Source organism: Dipteris shenzhenensis, chromosome 25 (genome assembly GCF_047967505.1).
Source record: "Dipteris shenzhenensis isolate YYH24624 ecotype China chromosome 25, Dip_SZ_1.0, whole genome shotgun sequence".
In the NCBI taxonomy this organism is placed as follows: Eukaryota; Viridiplantae; Streptophyta; class Polypodiopsida; order Gleicheniales; family Dipteridaceae; genus Dipteris; species Dipteris shenzhenensis.
In genome coordinates this window covers 13,988,493-14,010,563 of record NC_141620.1, presented here as the reverse complement: position 1 = coordinate 14,010,563, position 22,071 = coordinate 13,988,493, and the positions used below count along the sequence as shown (strand labels likewise).

Genomic DNA, 22,071 nt, shown 5'->3' with positions numbered 1-22,071 from the left:
CGTTCATCCATGGAGGAAGAATTCATAGACCTTCGGACACAATTGGCCACCCTCTAGACTTTCCATTCCACCTTGCAAGGGCAAAAGGATCATTACTATTGGTGATACCACCGGTATAAGACCAAGTATGAAAATCAGAGAAACGTGATGGACACGATTGAGGCTGAGGAGGAAACACACCATCCAAAGCTACACATGAGTGGGACAGAGCAGATGGGTGAGCAAAAGGCCACAGAGCTACATATGAAGGTGGAAGAGGAGAAAGCAGAGGAGGGGAAGGCTACTAATGACCATGCTCAGTAATATGATACATGGGTTTTTTGGGTTTTTTTTACACTGTTAGATTTTTGATAGGCTGATTGGCTCTCAATGTAAATATCAGGGTGTCCTATCCTGAGGATGTACTCAGTTATTTTTATAATTTCCCATGATGTACCTCATCAAGCAGTAGTTTATTTTCACAATTTTATTTTAATACAAATTTTGGATTTACTTGTAAGGCCAGCCACATGGTCTGTAACATTTTCTTTTCCTACTCCATCACCATATCAATGGTTTGTAAGTTTTTTTTTTCTTTTGACGAGTTACCTCCTCCATTTTTATTCACCAGGATGGTGAATGATACTGGTGGGGGAAACTCTTATAATAGAAACACCCCTGACCACATGACGACAGGCGTTGACCACATGTGTTGACCACATGTCGACAAGCGTTGACCACATGACAATAGGTGTTGACCACATGTCACAGGCATTGACCATATGTTGACCCTGTGTCAACATAGGTTAGCCAAACAACACGAGGAGTTGATCACATGTATTCATCCAAGAGTACTATCTGAGGCAACCATGCATCGACACATGTCAACCACATGTCAACCAGGAGTGCCATGCCGAAGGCGATCTCATCAAGAGCTTTGTGCACATGGAGAGTGAGCTTAGCACATGGAGCAGTCAGGAGTATTTACAGTTACACAGTGGTTCAGTGGTTCAGTGGTGCAGTGATCTAGCTCACCTGCACATGGAGAATTTACACCATCCTGACTAGAAGAGGTTGGTGAGTCAGGGAGTTAGGAAGTGGCCGTAGCCATCAAGAGAACCAAGAGTGCCATGCCCAAGGTGATGATTTCATCGAGAGCTGCACACATGGAGATTGAGCTTAGCACATGGAGCAGTTAGGAATATTTACAGTTACACAGTGGTTCAATGATTGAGTGGTGCAGTGATCTAACTCACCTGCACATGGAGAATTTACACCATCCTAGCTAGAAGAGGCTAGTGAGTCAGGGAGTTAGGAAGTCGCCATAGCCATCAAGAGAGCCAATGGCACAATGGCTATCCTCAACACCTAAGAGATAAGAGGATGACCAATGGGAAGAAAGGGGGGGATTCTCAGCGAAGAAGGGACCCTCCAAGGCAGGGATGAGGATGAAGACGAAGGTGGAGAGGGGAGGGGACATTCAACATTAAGCATTCGGCATTTGGCATTGGAGCGAGAGAAAGAAGAGTGTGAGGAGAGATAGAGGCTGGAGCTACGAGCTTGCCAAGGAGAGAGTGTGGAGAGACTTGTGTGTACCCCTTTGTCTACTATGGGGATAGACCTGTGTGTTCTTGTGACTTGTGACTTGTAACCTGTAGATGTTGGTCCAATGATATGTACTTTGGCCATCTTGGTCACTTTCTCATTTTTCCTGTCTCTTTCTGATATGGGGATTGTTCCCTTGTGTATGACGAGGTTTTCTTCTTTACTTATGTTGTAGAGTTCTCATGTGATTGTCATTTAGCATAGTGCACTCGTACATTATTGTTCACTGCAGTACAACATATGACACTCGCACACCATTTTATGGTGCACTCTGTGTGATCCATTGCATTAGAGCATTGCAACACTCATGCTTCTCACGCCAGTGGCCTTTGGCCTCCAGTAACACCTCCGAAAGGATAGGAACCCCTCCCCTAAGACAATTGGCTGTAAGTTAATGCACTTTTGTATGCCTATTGAGCAAGAGTTTGCTATTGCATTGTGAGCCATTGTTTGGCTGAGATACGGGCTCATTTTTCGGGGCAAAAGCACATTGCATTTGAGCCAATGTTTGGCTATGGTTAAGGATAACCTTTTTGGGGTAGAAATATAGTGCTTGATTGTATATTGTATCCCAGAAGGGATTGAGATTTGAACAAAATTTTTGGGGTAGATTTACTGCTATTTGAGAGTAGCCACTGTTAGTGAATGCCATTGCAGTGGTTGCATAGCAATCATTGGACTTTATGTTGTCCATTTTCTATCTTTTCCTTTGCAGGTACACTTGCCATTATTCTTGAGATTGAAATCATGTCTCTCAATGAGAATTTTGGTACCATAATTGAAGCAGATAAGTTGGATGGACCCAACTATGCTTTGTGGTCATGTACACTCAAGAATATCTTGGTTGGAAAGGGCTTATGGGACATTGCAAATGCTGATGAGACTAGATCTGTTGGATCTAGCACGAATGCATCATCCACTTATGGCACTACTGCTCAAGCTTCTACTACCACTCCCATGGAGGATTGGAAGAGGTTTGATCGCAGGGACGCCCAAGCATCGTCTTTGATTGCATTGTCTGTATACACACATTAAGTGCACTATCAATTCTTGCAAGACTTCAAAGGTAGCTTGGGATAGAGTGAAAAGTATGTGGAATGTGAAGAATGAAGCAAGAAGCATTACTTTGAAGAATAAGCTCAATAACTTGTCCATGCAGGAAGGTCAAGCTCTTTTAGCTTATATTGCAAAGATTACAGACATTCGAGATGAGCTCGCAGCTATTGATGAGGATATAGAAGACAAGAAATTGGTCTCTATCACCCTCAATAGTCTGGCACCTTCATATGATACGTTTGTTACTTCCTTGAATATTATTCTTAGGGCTACTCACTCATTTTTGAGGAGTTAGTTGGCTTGCTCTTACAGGAAGAAATGCGGACTTCCAATTCAGTCTGTTCAAGTGAGCAAGCACTTGCCACTCATGGAAAGGGTAAATTTCAGAAAAAGACCATGCTTATCAGCCCAAGGAGGGGAATGCAATCACAAATGCAGAGAATGCAGATAAAGATGCAAAGGTGAAGAAAGGCAAATGCAATTATTGCAACAAGAAGCTGGTCATTACATTGTAGAGTGCTAGAAAAGGATTGCCAATGAGAAAAAGAGGCAAGGCACAAGTAGTAATTATATGGCACCAGCTGAAAATGCCACCAATGCTTCACCATCTCATGCAAACTTTGCACAAGAGGGAAAGGATTATGCGTTTACTGCATTTCAAGACAACTTTCGTGTTAGGGGGGATTTAGTTGCACATGATGCTTCTTTGCTTCATCTTGGGATTGTTCATTTGCTACCATAGATACTTGGTATCTAGATAGTGGTGCATCAAAGCACATGACTCACAGAAAGAGTGGTTTGAAGAAATAAAACTTGTTCATGGCAGACAGGTTACTTGTGCCAATGATGCCACTTAGGACATCATAGGAGTGGGAGATTTTTACATCCTTCTGGATTTAGGAAAGAAAAAGTATATCTGTAATGTCTGGTATGTTCCTTGAGGAAAATCTTGTTTCAGTTCCATCCATGGCTCGTGATCAGCACATGCTTGTGGAATTCCAAGATGATCAAGGCAGGATCAAGGATCCAAAGAAAGGGTATGAGATTGTGGCTATAGGTTATTTGAGGCTAGCATGGGTCTTTACAAGCTTGATGCTCAGTCGTATAATCAGCATACTTTGGCTTTCTCTTCTGCTACTCACATTTGGTCATGCACATCATAGAGCTTTGGCATATTTGCATAATCATAATACGGTTGAAGGATTGCCAAAATTATAGCAGCCCTCTCAAGGGGTGTGCTCTTGGAAAGTTGCATCACCTACCATTCCAAACCACAAATTTGCAAAGCAAGGCCTTACACTACAAATCTAGGCCTATGATGTTGAGACCCCCCTCCTACATCGGAAGGATTAAGGTCTCCCATGCCACCCTAGCTATAGTGTCTACTGCGCCATCTAGGCCATGCCATAAAAAATTCTTATAGGCCTTATGACCTGAGTGATGCAATCCCTGAAGCTGTACCAACAAGAGCAAACATACCAAGCCGTGGCCAAAAAAACTTAGTTAACAACCACCACCCCTAGATGCAAGGTTCAATCTGGATGAACTCTAGAAAATCAGTTTTCTCCTAATGCTATCCAACATTTCCAACACTGAAGCAAACTACTGCTATGAGTAGGAGATACCCATACCCACCTAGCATCCTTTATATGACACACCCCTCTGAGTCAAGTGAAGCCTAAATCAGCCCCCTAGTCCGAAGTGTCATCGTCACTGATCCAAAAGCCATTGGATTTGTGCCAATTAATGTGAGCATTTGCTGCTATAATACAAAAGAAGTCCAATGATGTCCTAAAGGAAGTGAGAGACTAAGGGGAGGCCTCCAAGAAAATAGCAGTATCATCTGCTAGCTCGCAATCAATGAGGCCCTCCTCCTATCTGAGTAGTAGTATAAGCTCAAGAATGTTAGCTCAAGATCTAAGAAAAATGCTCATAGCCTTACCCACAAAAAGGAAAAGAATAGGGGCAAGAGGACATCATTGATGGACTCATTTGGAAATCTAAAATCTGCCTCCCCTGACCCCTCCAATAAGCACCTCACTCTCTGGGCTGATGTGTACAAGGCTGAAACCCCTTTGATCCATGCATCTGAAAATTCAAAATGATAAAGAAGTGCCCTCCAAAAAATCCCAATCTACCCTATCATATGCTTTTTCAAAGTCCAAGAGAAGAATGGCTAGTTTTTGTTCGCTCTACATGGCCCACTCAAAAGCTTCCATAAGAGAGAAAATATTATAAAAAATGCTTCTGCCATGAACAAATCTCGTCTGCGTATCATGGATAAGATCTAAAAGTATGGGATGCAAATGCAAGCTGATTGCTTTCACCAGGATTTTATAGCAAGTGCCCAATAATGTGATAAATCTCCACTGTGACACTAAATTTCTTCACCATCCTTTGGGATCATATGTATCAGACCCTTTATACGTGAGTCAGGAATCTCACTGGAGTCCCAAATACCTTGTAGGGCTGAGGTGGTGATGTCATATGCCTAAAGACAGGGAAAAAGAGGGTGTAAGCTTGTCTGAACCTAAGAACTTTCCCTTATGTAGGGTAAGAAGCATAGACTTGTATTTTTCATAAAAGAGACTTCTATTAAGTACAAAAAACCCCGCATGAGCAAGCTCGTTATGTAAATACATCATGCCGAGCATAAAGAAAAAACCCACTCGACAGGAGCAAATAAAAACTCAAAATGAGCTGGAGAGAAACCAAGGTTGATGCTGAAAATGCCACCTCATCCCTGATGTAGTCTCTGAGAAGATGGGAGGGACTATGGAGCCCCTAGACCCCCCATTGCTGGTCAGGACAATTCTCGTCATGGATAGGGGTACAGCTCCGGATCTGCTTTTTTCGAGAGTCTCTTGGTTCCCCCTAGTCTTGTTTCTATCGGGTGGGACTGGGAGGCTCATTGTAGGATGAGTCGGGAGTTGGAGGAGAAAGATGTGGACTAGAGGACCTGGAGTCACAGAGGGTCAGGATTGTGGGTCGCTTGGGTAGGACTTGGTACATCAATACCTCCATCATCTTATTGACTCGAGAGGGAGCGGTTTGGGGCCTTTGGATTTGTGAGGGCAAACCATTGTGTGTGACCTTCAGTGGGACCCAGGGGAGTGGTTTTGGCCTGTCCGCATAAGGCACTCGGACCTGATAGAGGAGGTCTCCTTCTTCTCATATACCACTCGCATCGGGCATCGTCTATAGCTAGAGGTAGCAGCATGGTCCCCTTCGAGGGAGCTCCACTAGCTAGAGTAGAATGTCCCTTGAGAAATCATAGGCCGATTTTGGCCCCACCTCTAAACAAGTTTGCACCCATGGAAGATCTCTTACTTCTTCTGGCTGTTGACGCATGGGGGTCTGTCCATCGGCCCTTGGCTAAGAGCAGATGCGGATTGATGGCAAATGCATTGGTTGTGGGGATGGAGTATTGGAGACCATCGTGCACTATCTTTGGGGATGCCTCGTTGCTCAACGGATTTGGTTGGCAGCCCTTAGGATTGTTGCTAGCAGGCAAAGGTTGAGCATGGATTTCATGACGAAGATGGTGGCCTAGCTCACGGAGGGAGGGCATGCCTTTGTGATCGTCTCTATCCTACCAGCTTATAGGATACATGGATAGCAAGTTTTTTGGATTGAGATCCATGATGCAGTTCAACCCATCTGCTCACACCCACCAACTCTCCTGGAGGACGGTGATTGGGAGACATCTCTAGCATCACTACTTGGAATGTATGGGTTGTGAAGATAGTGGGAGAGAGGGAAGGAGTCTCACTTGAGGCTTTCTCACAAGCACAATGGGGGAGTACACACAAAGGTGGAGGCTAAAAACAATTTTCCTCTTCTTAGTTGTGAAAGCCAAAAGAACTCTAGTACAAAGAAATAGAAGAACCCTATATGTGGGTCTCAAACAAAACTCAACTAACTAAGGTGGCATACTAACTGAGCCACGAACTAGTGTAGATAAGGATAGCTATCATCCAGCTATTATTCGTGGGTGGTGTACCAACCGCATCTGTAGCTAACAAGTCGATGACATAAATGCACAACGGTCACCCTGGCATATTGCGAGTGGAGCTCGATGTCTCAACACTCCCCCTCGAGCTCAATCCCAATTCTTGCACACCAAGCAGGTCTCTAAACTTGCGTAGCTTCTTTGTGCCCAATGCCTTCGTGAATATGTCAGCTACCTGATCCTCTGTGCTGACATAAACTAGATCAATAAGACCTAGTAAAACCTTCTCCCGCACATAGTGATAATGCACCTCAATGTGCTTTGTTCTAGCATGATAGACTCGGTTATTTGCCAAGTGTATACTACTCATGTTGTCACAATAAATGACAACTGGCCCATCTATAGACTAATGCATATCATAGAGTAGCTTATGCAACCAAGCTACCTCACATGCAGCCATTGCTGTGCCCCTGTACTCAGCCTCTGTGCTCGACAAGGCAACTGTAGGCTGTTTCTTGCTGCTCCAAGTGATTGCAACACTCCCAAAAGAGAACACATATCCACTGGTAGATCGTCTATCAGAAATACTACCAGCCCAATCAGCATCAGTGTATCCATGCAATTGTATCTGAACCCCAGTCTCATAAAATAGTCCATACTGCAATGTGGACTTCACATACCTGAGTATGCGTCTAGCCGCATCCAAATGCGGTTTCCTTGGAGCCTGCATAAACTGACTTACCAACCCAACAGCATAGCTCAAATCTGGCCTGGTAATAGTCATGTAAATCAAACTTCCTACTATGCGCCTGTACATAGTAGGGTCTTCCAGAAGCTCACCTGCATCTGCGCTCAGCTTCACATTCTGCTTTAAAGGAACTGAAATAGGCTTACAGCCTATCATCCCATATTTGGACAGCATGTCCAGTCCATACTGCCTCTGCAAGAGCTGTATCCCACTTGGTGATCTAATCACCTCAATGCCCAAGAAATAATGCAGCCCTCCCAAATCCTTCATCTCAAACTTCTGCCTCAATAGCATTTTCACATGAAGGATATCTTCATCACTATCACCTGTGATGATCAAATAATCAACATAAATGACAAGCAGCATAATCCCTTTCTCTGTTTTTATCACATAGAGTGAGAAATCTACCTTGGAAATCTAAAAGCCAATAGTGACAAGATACTGTCCTATCTTGTCAGACCATGCTCTAGGTGCTTGCTTCAAGCCATACAAGGCTTTCTTCAACTTGCAAACAAACTCAGGCTGAATAGCATGAACATAACCTGCTGGCTGCTCCATAAAGACCTCTTCTTGCAAATCACCATGCAAGAAGGCATTCTTTACATCCATCTGATGTAAAGACCATCCCTTTGATGCAGCCATAGCAATGGATGCTCTTACAGTTGCCATCCTTGCAACCGGGCTAAAAGTTTCTTCATAATCAATGCCATATGTCTGTGCATACCCCTTGACAACTAATCTTGCCTTGTATCTATTCACAGAACCATCTGCATTGTGCTTGATCTTATAAACCCACTTACAACCAATTGCATTCTTGTCTTTAGGCAAAGGCACCAATTCCCATGTAGCATTTGCATCCAAGGCATCCATTTCTTCATCCATGGCTTTCTCCCATTTTTCATTTCCCATGGCTTGCTCAAAAGAAGTGGGTTCTGGTTCCTGTATCACTTTGACCATATAGGCATAGTGAATGGCTGTAAATCCATCATATTTCAGCCTATCCACAGGATACCTAACCCTGGTAGACCTGGGAAAAATAGGCTCACTTCCAGGTGCTCTCAAAACATCCCTGGTCTTCCTTACTCCAGGTGTAACAACAGAAGGAATACCCAACTCATCATCAATGCTCTGCTCTGAGCCACTAGATTCACCATCCACATAAGAGTGACCTACATTCACATCAAACATGGGCTGATCTACCTTCTCTTTTCCTTTTCGTGATACCTGCGTACCACTATCTCCATTGCTTTGAGGAGATTCTCCTGATCTCAATCTACCTGTCCATGGCGAGGTATGTGAACCACTACTAGAGGACACTGTAGGTCCACTGATATTTTGTGATTGCTGCTGCGAATTCTGTGCAGCATTACCATTTCGTGCATCTACATCAATCATCACATTTACTGGTTTATACCAGCTGCTCATCTCATCAAAAACAACATCTCTGCTCACTGTAAACTTACGAGTAGAGGGGTTATAGCATCTATACCCTTTCTGCTGTAGAGAATAACCAATAAAGACGCACTTCTCAGCTTTTGAATCCAACTTGGACCTCAATTCATCTGGCACATGAACATAGGCAATGCAACCAAAAATTTTCAAATGGGAAATATCTGGTTTCCTACCAGTATACATCTCCTCTGGCGTCATGCCATGTATTGCTGCAGTGGGAGTCCTGTTCATTATGTAAACTATTGTAGCAACTGCTTCAGCCCAATAATAATCTGGTAGATCTTTTTCATTTAGCATGGCCCGAGATACCTCTCCAATATGCCTATTTTTCCTTTCTGCAATTCCATTTTGCTGTGGGGTATGACTGCATGAATATTGTTGCTTTATGCCATGCTCCTGCAGGAACCCTGCAAACTCATTTGAGAGGTACTCTCCCCCTCCATCTGACCTTAGGCATTTTATTTGCAGGCCTGTTTCTTTTTCAACCATAGCTTTAAAAGCTTTGAAGTGCCCAAACACTTCACTTTTCTTTTTCATAAAATACACCCAAAGTTTTTTGCTGAAGTCATCAACAAATGTGACAAAATAGTGACAGCCTCCAACAGATGCAGCTTTAGTAGTCCACACATCACAGTGGATTAATTCCAATGGCTTTTTACTCTCTTGAACATGCTTAGGAAATTGTTTCCTTGCCTGTTTTCCAAATTGACAGGCTTCACACACCTTATGCATTTTTGCAACCTTGAATTTAGGCAATCCTGCAACAATATTTTGGGCCTGCATTGACTTAAGTCACTGTACATTAACATGACCAATGCGTTTATGCCAGATATCAATATCTGCAACTACACCGGTCCCATGTGCAAACATTGCTACACTCAATTCAGGCATGTCCGCATCCAGCGTAAACATCCTGCCCTTCTTCTTTCCTTTTGCTATCAAGCGTCCATTATTTTTCATATCCTCAACAAAGCATCCATGAGGATTGAATCTGACCTGCAAGCCCTACTCAACCATTTGACCAATAGAAACCAGGTTGTTGGTGATCATGTTCGGGACATGAAATACATCACACAAGTAGTTCTTTTTCCCATCTTGCATAGATAAAGGAATTTTGCCAATCTGCACAATAGGATGAGCAGTATCATCACCAGTCTCCACAAATCCTGGTTTTTCCATTTTCCTTGCATCCTGCATCCATTCAGCATGACCTGTCATGTGGTTTAACACACCTGAGTCAACATACCACACATCATTGCTTTCTTCTGCACTTGTCACAGAATTTGTCATATGCTGTACCATAAACAAATGCTCATTTCTGTCATCACCTGTCTACTAGGGATGCATAATTGCCTTGCTGCAATTTTCCATTCATAATGTCATTCTGCTTTTTGTAGGAGTCTTTAGCCATATGCCCCATTTTACCACAGTAGTAGCATTCAACATTGTTGTTTGCATTTTGACCTCTCTGCCATCCACCACGACCTCTTTGGCTCCCCTTGCCTCTAGAGTTACCACCTCCTCCTACATAGGACTAGTTTTCTTGAGTTTGCTGCATATTCTGATTTCTACCATGGCCTCTAGATCGGCCTCCTCTACCTCTGCCTCTATCCCTTCTAGCATTTGAGTAGAAGACAGTTTCTTTTGAAGTTCCTCTTGAAGAAGATGCATCACCATTTCTCTGCTCTTCAGAAATTAGAAGAGCAATCAACTCCTCAGAATCAGGAAATTTTTCACGGACGGCAATGGATGTCCGGAACTATGCATAATCCTTTCCTAGACCATTCAAGGTCACAGAAACTAAATCGTCATCATCCACTGGCGACCCAATGGAAGCAAGTGCATCCGCAATTTTCTTTACCTTCATGTGGTAGTCATTGATGCTCATATTTTCTCTCTGCACATTGTGCAACTCCTGCTTGAGCTGCATTTTCCTGGCCTGCGTATTTGTGCTATACATTTTAGCCAAAGTATCCCATGCCACCTTTGTCATACTTGCATCTTGAATATGCACAATCATTGAATCTAAAATACTGATAGACAGCTAGTACATAACTTTTCTGGCTCTCTCATGCCATCCTTTAAATGCCTGCATTTCCTATTGATTGGGAACATTAGGAAAAACTGGTTCTTCTTCATTTCCTATAATGAACTCCCAGTAGCCATTTCCCATAAGGAAATTCGTCATTCTAAACTTCCATGCTTGGAAGTTGTTCTTGTCAAGCTTTTCAGTGACAATCTGTGAAAGAGAATCAGACGCCATTACAGAACACTGCAAAATATTCTGTCACTGCAAAAAACACAGCTTCTACCTCACAAGGGCAAATCTGTAAACCTGACGAAAGTGGTTTTTGAGAACACAGTCACTTCCTAGTGACGATTTTGCATCAACAAGCAATAAGGATGATTCTGCAACTCCCAATATCTCTGCGCACAGGCATACAATGCAATTTCTGTGGCAACTTTTCACCGACCTGTAGAACAGTGGTCGCACAGCCCAAACAGGGCCTTCTTTTGAGTGCCTGCGGAGAACTTCCACCTCCAAAACGGGTCCCGAAATGACCTCGAATCAGAAAAATAAAGTCACCAACTGATAGCCACACTGTGAAGGGCATCTCAATCTGAGACAGTGCACTCTTGCACTTCCGACTATGCTACCTGCAGAGATTTGCTCCCAAAATCAAAAAAGGAAAGCAACACTGGTCCTCTTACCAGGACACTGCGAACTTGGTTTGCTTTCTTGAGCTCCTTACCACGAACAAGGCTCTGATACCATGTGAAGATAGTGGGAGAGAGGGAAGGAGTCTGACTTGAGGCTTTCTCACAAGCACAATGGGGGAATACACACAAAGGTGGAGGCTGAAAATAGTTTTCCTCTTCTTAGTTGTGAAAGCCAAAAGAACTCTAGTACAAAGAAATAGAAGAACCCTATATGTGGGTCTCAAACCAAACTCAAGTAACTAAGGTGGCATACTAACTGAGCCACGAACTAGTGTAGATAAGGATAGCTTTCATCCAGCTATTATTCGTGGGCGGTGTACCAACCGCATCTATAGCTAACAAGTCGGTGACATAAATGCACAACGGTCACCCTGGCATATCGCGAGTGGAGCTCGATATCTCAACATGGGTGGCCAGATGTAGCAGGGTGATGGGAGGCCAGTCAATCCCTCCAACAGCTATTTTTGTAGCCATCTAGCAAGATATCATCTTCACACTGCACTCCATTTTGGAGCACGGTACTCCACGATTGAGTGCAACTATTGAGAAACGAGAGCGTTTCTGCCAAACATGGCTGCCAAGAATTTTCTACACCCTTTCCGTGAGGGGCATTCATTGGACATATAGACCACTAGCATGGTTGCTAGCTCCTGTTTCAGACTCTCTATAGATGATGAGCCGTGAGATCCAAAAATGGATGGTTGTTTTTGTAGTTAGCAACCAGCTCTTTTCTTTGTTTTCATCAATAGCTCCTATTGGAAGCTAGTTGTATGGTTTTTTCAAGCATTAATAGAATTTACTTCTTCTTGCAAAAAAAAAAGGGGAGCCCAAAGACCAAATCATTGATTGCCAAATCGAAGAGATCTAGTAGTTAGCTAGGAAGGGAATGGAAATGTGGAAAGCATAATGAAAAGCAAAATGGGAAGGAAAATGAAAGAACTAGTGCTAGGCAATGATAACCAAAATACTCACATGTAGATAGCTTGATGTTGATTGATATCCAAAGACTCAAGACAAGTACAACACTATATAGTGTGACACTAGACTCTAGAAAGATAGTGTGTATATGGGATAACTCCCAATATGACACGTGGCATGTCTAGGACTCACTAGACTATAAAACACCCCCTAGACACCTAGTACACTCATTTTTGACTCACTTTGGCTTCATATTCCAACACCCTCCCATGAAGGCAAGGTGAGAGACTATTGGAATGGAACCAAGAATAGAACCTTCTCTTCTCTTGGAGGAGCTCCCCTTCCCTACTCCTCTCCATTGCAGGCTTCATCAACATTGGGATTCTCCTTCAACGTTGTCTTCTCCAACTTGAGCTTCTGCCACCTCTCTTTCCTCTCCTTGGTGAGCTCTTCTCCTTGCTTTAGCTACAAAGACGTCCTGGAGTGGTGTTGTTTCTGTTGCTCTCTCGGTGACCTGCAGACGATGTAACGCTTCTATCTGGATCTAAAAGAAGAATCACGGCTTTGTGTCTTCAACAAAGTTGGAAAGGACCTTGGTATTATAAATTTCGTTTTTACATCATTGCAATCTGAGTTTTCTATGAAAAGTTACATCCCTTGCAAGAAGTGACGAAATTTATTTCGGCACGCGAATTTTGCATGCCATTTGCTCCTTCTGCCCAGCATTCTCTTGGAGCTACTGCCTGCAAGTTGGTGCTCATATTCTACCTGTCATTCTCTTGGAGTTGATGTCCTTCTACTTCTTATCTGCCCATCACTTGATGTGAGCTCTTGACATTACATTGCGGCGGTGACTCCTTCACGTGACTACTCCAAACTTTGGTGAAGACTTCCCGAGCTAAATGTGAGTTCTCTGATACTACTCTAACACACTCCACTACAGTGATCTCTCTGATTAGTGCATTACATTGAGCTTGATGTAGACCACTCTACATCAACAAGTGACTTCTTCAACATTGCTTATTCGATCAGTGCCTGAGGTACTTCGCATTGATTGACTTCCCAATTGGTTGTGGTACCCGAGGCTTCTACTTCAACATTGGTGACTCTTCTTCCTACATTTTGAGATTCATCATGTAATTTCTCCATGTAGCTACCCATGGACTTCACCGACACATTTTTTGGGGCATCCTGTCCAACTCTTCATCGACATCGTCATCGACTCGCAGGGATGTGCACACATGTGCATTAGCTACTTGTAGGATATCTCTTTCACAACGAGATACTTTTATTTATTACTACAAACTTGATGTATTTTGGGGTCCTTTGCCCTGGGTAGTCCCCCTAAAATGATATGTATTGAGTCTTTGGTTTTCATCGAGTCTAAAGGTCTTCTACCTTGGATAGTCCTCCTAAAAAGATGTGTTGGTTTTCCTATTTTGGTGTGTGGCTTCCTAACATGTCCTGTTATGAAGCCAAGGGGGGATGTACTGTGGGAGCCATATGTATTGGCTTTGATAGGTTTAGAGGGGGATTTATTGTGGGAGCCATGTGTAGGCTTTGATAGGTCTATTTGTTTATCAAGCCTAGCTGAGTTCCAGGATGTTGGTGTATTCCTAGACATATGAGCTAGTCATGTAGCCATGCTATAACGTGAGCCTCTGAGCATGTTGAGTCTCAAGCCATGAGAGTGCTTGGATCAACCTCTGAACACGCTCAGACTTTAGCCTCTGAGTTACATAGGGTGCACAATTCGATGATCGTCATTGTCATGTTTTGTTCTTGGTTCAATTCCAATAGTCCCTTACCTTAGACTGTCATTGTCATGTTTTGTTCTTGGTTCCATTCCAGTAGTCTCTCACCTTGCCTTCATGGGGGGGTGTTGGAATATGAAGCCAAAGTGAGTAAAAAATGAGTGTACTAGTGGTTTTATAGTCTAGTGAGTCCTAGACATGCCACGTGTCATATTGGGAGATATCCCATAGACATTGTGACTTTCTAGAGTATAGTGGCATACTATATATTATTGTACTTGTCTATTGTCTAATATTTCAATCAACATCAATACATTGTGATGAGTATTTTGGTTATTGCCTTACACTTGTACTTTCCTTCCTTTCCATTTTGCCTTTCATTATACTTTCCATATTTCCATTCCATTCCTAGCTAGCTACCATGTCTCTTTAGCTCCTATGTTAGTTCTCTTCCACCATTTCCTATAGTCATCTATCGGAATTGGAAGTCAATATCCCCCACTTGTGAGCCCCCATATGAGGAGGACCTGGGGGGGCATATAACTGTGAGGGGGAGGGACCTTGGGGGCATGTATGGGCTGCAGCAGGTAGCAGTGGGCTGCATCAGAGTCTCCATGGCCAGCTAAAGGTGCGGCAGCAACAAGAGTACAACACCCTTGGAATCCCTATATATAGGCTGCCAACGAGAGTCGACTAGGCTAGTGGGCCAGCCAGCCAAAGGCTGGTCCAGCCCTCATAAAACAAACCAAAGGCCAACCAGCCAAAGGCTGGTTAGTCCAGCCCTCATAAAACAAACAAGGAGGTCGGCCAATTCAAGGGGTTGACAACCCCCATATGAACCCCCCTTCCCCCATCACATTTCCATCAGCCACACACTTAAGCATCTCCAGCCAGCGTAGAGCAAGAGTTAGCCTACTAGAGTTCTCAATTTGGTCCAACCCTTTGCTGGTTATCTTGTGCTCATCTCTGAGCTTGGTTTTCCCATTGATTTGGTGGGGGGATAAGATTTGAGTTCTCTCCCTTTGTCTCTCTTGTATACGTTGTCTATTTCTACCATGTGAGTGAGGTATGCATGAGTTTGCTACATCATGGAGTGAGAGAGACGGAGCTGATCCTATTCCGCATACAGTGTTAGGATTGAATGATTCTTTCTTCCATTTCCAACATGGTATCAAGCATGGTTTCCGGTGCTAGACTCTCACATCAAAGGAAGGAGTTCTACTCAAAGGTGACTCGGATTTGAGCCAGGTTCGCACTGAGTTCTATTCTTTCTACAGAAAGGGTGTTTGCATATTTGCTGCGTGTATTTGCAGCATGAAATGTTGGTTTCCTAGACCATTCAAGGTCACAAAAACTAAATCATCATCTTCCACTGGTGACCCAATGGAAGCAAGTGCATCGGCAATCTTCTTCACCTTCATGTGGTAGTCATTGATGCTCATATTTTCTCTATGCACATTATGCAACTCCTACTTGAGCTACATTTTCCTGGCTTGCATATGTGCTATACATTTTTGTCAAAGTATCCCATGCCTTCTTCGGCGTGGTTGCATCCTGAATATGCACAATCATAGAATCTGAAATATTGATAGATAACTAGTACATAAATTTTCTGGCTCTCTCATGCCAACCTTAAATGCCTGCAACTCCTGTTGGTTGGGAACATTAGGAATAACTGGTTCTTGTTGAGCTCGAGTAATGAACTCCCAATAGCCTTTTTCCTTAAGGAAAATTGTCATTCTAAACTTCCATGCTTGGAAGTTGTTCTTGCCAAGCTTTTTAGTGACTATCTGTGAAAGAGCATTAGACAGCATTATAGAACACTGCAAAAATATTCTATCACTACAAAAAAAACAACTTATGCCTCACAACGGCAAATCTGCAAAACTGACAAAAGTGGTATTTGGCCACACAGTCACTTCCTAGTGACGATTATGCATCAACATGCAATAAGAATGATTCTGTCACTCCTAATGTCTTTGCGCACATGCATATGACGTAATTTCTACGATAACTTTTCATTGACCTGTGGAACAGTGGTCGCACAGCAAAAAACAGGGCACTTTTCGGAGTGCCTGCAGAAAACTTCCACCACCAAAACGGGCCCCGAAATGGCCTCTAATCAAAAAAATACATTTACCAAGGGCTTTGCCCTTACCCGCAGCATATACTACCCTCTCACCACACCGCAAAGGGCATCCCAATCTGAGATAGTGCAGTCTTGCACTTTCTGACTATGCTACCTCCAGAGATCTGCTCCCAAACTCGAAAAAGGAAAGCAACAGTGATCCTCTTACCAAGACACCATGAACTTGGTTTGCTTTCTTGAGCTCCTTACCATGAACTGAGCTCTAATACCATGTGAAGAGAGTGGGAGAGAAGTAAGGAGTCTCACTTGTAGCTTTCTCACAGACACAATGGGGGAACACACACAAATGTGGAGGTTGAAAACAATTTTCTTCTTCTTAGTTGTGAAAGCCAAAAGAACTCTCTCTCTAAGTACAAAAAGAATAGGTGAACCCTATATGTGGGTCTCAAACCAAACTCAACTAACCTAGGTGGCATACTAAGTGAGCCACTAACTAGAGTACATAAAGATAGCTGTCATCTAGCTATTTTTCATGGGCGATGTACCAACCGCATCTGCAGCTAACAAGTCGGTGACATAAATGCACAACGGTCACCCTAGCATATCACAAGTGGAGCTCGATATCTCAACAAAAATGGCATCAACCAATCACTACACTCTGCTGCAATCTGAAGTGCAATCCCAAACTGAGAATACATAACCCAAATTTGAAAGAGTGCACCCATGAGTGCTCAAATGCATCAATGGAGCTCAAAAGCATCCACAACTATCAAGTAACTATAAATGCAGCCAACAATGCAGAGTATCTGCAAATGCACCTTAGAGTGCAAGAGTACAGCTCAAAACACTTACTGAAAGTGCACCGAAACACCTGCAAAACAGTCCACTGAATGTGTGGGCAAGCTAGAGATGACAAAGGAGTTGAAGTGAGTTGGTTCGAGCTGAATGAAGCTATCAAGAGTACTTATGAACACAATACATGTGTAGAGAAGAGGGTGGAGTTGTTGGAACACACCTGGAAGAGGCTGGAGCTGAAAAGAGTCCAGATCTCACTGAAAAACAGTCAAAAACTGCTCGAATCACCTTCTAACAAGTCGTACGTACTCGAAATCAGGTTTCGACAAGTTGTACAGACTCACGGCACTGTCGCAAAATTGTATGGACAGATCCGTATGGACGAGAGAGATAAAAAAAATTTTTTAATTTTATTTTTTTTGCCTGAAATGGTGCGGGACAGATTTGTTTATATGTGGGCAGCTGCCGAATTCCAAAAGACGTCGAAATCAGACGTCAAAAGGTCAAGAAACGGTCATTGGACTATTGGAGCTATCTCAAACAAAAGCTGGAGAGCTGAATGTGAGAACTAGGAACGCGCACTGGAGCACTAAGGTTGCGGGAGCCTAGAAGCAAGCACGGGAATGGGCTCTAGAGACGGAAGCACTCTGATACCAAATGTAGGAATAAAGTGGAGACAGGTTGTGAGCACAAATGAGCAAGAGTGCACACACAAGAAAGCTCCAATAGAAATGTTCAAATGAAACAATACAAGTACTTGGTATATATAGTACCCAAGTACTACTGGTCAACCATAAAGTTGACTTTATGCCTATAACACAATATCTTTGTAATCTCTTACAAAGGGTTTTGTAAGAGAGAGGTAGATGTGGGCAGAGGGTGGAAAGAGGATTTTGTAAGAGAGAAAGTGACAGGGGGTGAAAAGGGAGGCCTCACTTAGAGAGAGAAAGTCGCACCAAGTGAAAAAGGGAGGCCTCACTTAGAGGGAGAAAGTGGCACAGGGTGGAGAGAGGAGGACCCTTGTAGAGAGATAAAGTGGCACCAGGGTGGAAAGAGTAGGACCCATGTAGAGAGAGAAAGTGGCACCAAGTGCAGAGAGGAGGACCCATTATAGAGAGAGAAAGTGACACGGGGTAGAAAGAGGAGGACCCATGTAGAGAGAGAAAATGCCCATCAGAAAGAGAAGATGTCACCAGGGAAGGAGAAGGCCAAAGTGTATATACAAGGACTAGGAGGGTGTTTCCTCATTGATCATGGTACCTCTTGATGCGTGACCCATTCATTGGTGCAGGTAGGAGTCTGCCTTCCAAGGTGGCCAAGTAGACTCCTCCACTTGGGATAAGCTTGGCAATGAAAAATGGGCCTGTCCAACCACTTACAAACTTAGGTTTGTGTTTGAGAAACTTACTGGAATACAAGAGTACTAAATCACCAACTTTGAAATCCCTTTTCTGAGGTTCCAGTCATGCCAAGCTTTCTGCCGTTTCTGCCACACTTCTTGAGCAAAGGCAGCTTCACGTCGATGCTATGCTGGTGCCTCCAAATCCCACAAGAGTTCCACTGATTTTTTTTGGAAGAACCCTGTGGGTGTCAAGATGAAATTCATAAGGCATGACGACCTCTAGTCCATACACCAAGCTCGAAGGGTGAATACCCAGTACTCACCTTATAAGTAGTTTGGTAGGCAAATAAAGAAGATGGAAGTATGTCATCCCAATCTACTAAAGAGCTTAGGCAAAAACAATGCATGATCCTGCGCATTGTGAGATATGAGCTCTCAGCTAGACCATTGGCATGTGGGTAATAGGGAGATAAAGATTTGTGAAGTATTTATAGCATGTGAACCAGTGCAGCAATGGTGTCATTTAAAAAGTGAGATCCTCTATCACTCATTAACCCAACAGGACAACCAAACTGAGAGATGATATGGTCATATAGAAATGTGGCTACTACCTGAGATGTACAATTCTTGACTTCAACCCATTTGGTTCCATAATCGGTGGCAAGTAGAGCATACTTGTTCCCTTGGCGTGTGGCAGGAGAGATGGGCCCAATGAAATCCAATCCCCAATGATAGAAGTGGGGCATGTACTCATGCCTTATAGGCTTGGGGCCTGCTTGTTGACATGAATCACATCGGGTCACATGAGCATGGCAATCATCACGGAAGAGCTTGGGCCACCAGAATCCTGCATGCATGATCTTCTGAGCAGTAGCATCTAAGGCCATATGCCCTCCACCTATGCCAACATCTGCCTCTTTAAGAATGGATTGTGTCTCGTGGGGAAGCACACACCGTCTCAAGATTTGGTCCTTCTCTAGCTTGTATAATTGACCTACAATCAACTTAAAAGGAGCAGCTTGAAGGATCTGCTTGCATTTCTCTATTGGAGTCAGGACCTGGAGGAAAGCCACCTATAGACAAGAGGTGTACTATGTTGGCATACCATGGTGGTGTAAAGAAAGAGGGAGAGAGATAGGAGACTCAAGTTCAGCTTTCTTCACAACACACAAAAGAGAGAGGACACAAGGTTGGAGGGTGAAGCCTTTCTTCACTTTTGCACACAACAACAATACAATAGAAGAGGGAAATACCCTATATGTCAAAACCTAGAATACGTGGTTCATATGTGAACCCAAACCAAAACATACGTGGTAGTCTAACTACACCACGAGTACAACTAACATAGACGGTGACATAAATGATAGTCATCCAGGAGATATGTCGGGGATAGAGCTTGATATCTCAACACTCCCCCTCAAGCTCAAATCCATCTCACGTACACCAAGCAAGCTCCTAAATCTGCGAAGCTTCTCGGTACCCAATGCCTTCGTAAAGATATCAGCCACCTGCTCCTCAGTGCTGACATAGACAAGATCAATCTCACCAGCTAGAACCTTCTCTCTCACAAAGTGATAATGCACCTCAATGTGCTTCGTTCTAGCATGATAAACTGGGTTATTAGCAAGCATGATGCTGCTAATGTTGTCACAATGAATGACAACTGCTGCATGAACTGACTGTCCCATATCTGCAAGTAGCTTCCGTAACCAAGCTACCTCACATGCAGCCATTGCTGCACCCCTGTACTCAGCCTCTGTGCTCGACAAGGCAACTGTTGGCTGCTTCTTGCTGCTCGAACTGATGGCACCACTCCCAAGGGAAAACATAAAACCACTAGTAGATCTCCTGTCTGAGACACTACCAGCCCAGTCAGCATCTGTGTATCCATGTACCTGTAATGCACAGCCAGCTTCATAAAACAGTCCATAATGCAATGTGGACTTCACATACCGCAGTATGCACCTAGCCGCATCCAAATGTGGCTTCCTCGGTGCCTGCATAAACTGACTCACCAGCCCCACAGCATAGCTCAAATCTGGTCTGGTTATAGTCATGTAAATCAAGCTACCTACTATGCGCCTGTACATAGTAATATCTTCAAGAAGCTCACCTGTTTCTGCATTGAGCTTCACATTCTGCTCCAATGGAACAGAAATAGGCTTACAGCCTGTCATCCCATATTTGGATAGCATGTCCAAACCGTATTGCCTTTGCAACAGCCATATCCCACTTGGGGATCTAATAACCTCAATGCCCAAGAAGTAACGCAGCTCTCCCAAATCCTTCATCTCAAATTTCTGCTTCAACAGCAGATTCACTTCATTAATGTCTGCATCACTATCACCTGTAATAATCAAGTCATCAACATAGATGACTATAAGCACAATCCCTCTGTTTGTCCTTTTCACATAAAGTGAAAAATCTGAATTGGAAATCTGAAATCCAATAGTGACAAGATATTGCCCTATCTTGTCTGACCATGCCCTCGGCGCCTGTTTTAAGCCATACAAGGCTTTGCGCAACCTGCATACAAAATCGGGGTGTGCATTATCCTCATAACCTTCTGGCTGCATCATATAAACCTCTTCCTGCAAGTCACCATGCAAGAAGGCATTTTTCACATCCATCTGATGCAAAGACCATCCCTTTGCAGCAGCCATAGCAATTACTGCTCTCACGGTTGCCATCCTTGCAACTGGGCTGAAAGTTTCCTCATAGTCAATTCCATATGTCTGTGCAAAACCTTTGGCAACCAATCTTGCCTTGTACCTGCTAACAGACCCATCAGCATTGTGCTTTACTTTGTAAACCCACTTGCAGCCAATAGCCTTCTTATCATGAGGCAAAGGCATCAAATCCCAAGTGTGGTTTGCATCCAAGGCAGCCATCTCTTCATCCATAGCTGCTTCCCAATTTTTATGCCCTGCTGCATCCTCAAAACATGTGGGCTCTGGCTCCTCTAGAACCTTGACCATATAAGCATAGTGATGTGCTGTATACCCATCATATCTCAGCCTGTCAACTGGATACTTAATACGAGTGGACCTCCGTACAACTGGATCAGTTGCAGGAGTCTTTAAATCATGTTTGCTTTTCCTTGCACCAGGTGTAACAACAGAAGGAATCCCAAGTTCCTCATCAAGGCTCATTTCAGAGCCGCTTGACTCTCCATCAACATGAGAGCTACCAGCAGACACATCAAACACTGGAGCATGGTCCACTTTTTCTTTTCCCTTATGTGATACCTGCACAACACTATCAGGGCTGCCATGTGACGATTCACTAGATCTCAATCTCCCTGTCCATGCATTAGATCCACTAGTAGAGGACTCTCTGGGTCCACTCAAGGCTTGAGATTGCTGCTCTGCATTTATTGCAGCATTCCCATTTCCTGCATCTGCATCTCCTACCATAACAGTTGGTGCATACCAGCTGCTCATTTCATCAAAAACAACATCTCTGCTCACTTGCATTTTGCGGGTGGAAGGGTTATAACAGCGATACCCTTTCTGATGCTGAGCATATCCAATAAAGATGCATTTTTCTGCCTTTGGATCCAGCTTTGTTCTCTTCTCATCAGGAACATGAACATAAGCTATGCAACCAAATACCTTCAAGTGAGAAATATCTGGTTTTTGGCCTGTATACATTTCTTCA

At 43.5% G+C, this 22,071-nt stretch overlaps 1 protein-coding gene across 1 annotated transcript in view; it reads left to right on the top strand.

Moving 5' to 3' along the window:
- The first annotated feature begins 2,541 nt into the window (after window positions 1-2,541).
- LOC147885478 (inactive protein kinase SELMODRAFT_444075-like) overlaps window positions 2,542-22,071 on the top strand; it is a 119,743-nt gene continuing 100,213 nt past the window's right edge. Inside the window, exons 1-2 of the mRNA XM_087397047.1 lie at window positions 2,542-2,604; window positions 2,744-2,877. Of these exons, the coding sequence (XP_087253173.1) occupies window positions 2,542-2,604; window positions 2,744-2,877 (197 nt within the window). The remainder of the gene's footprint in view (window positions 2,605-2,743; window positions 2,878-22,071) is intronic.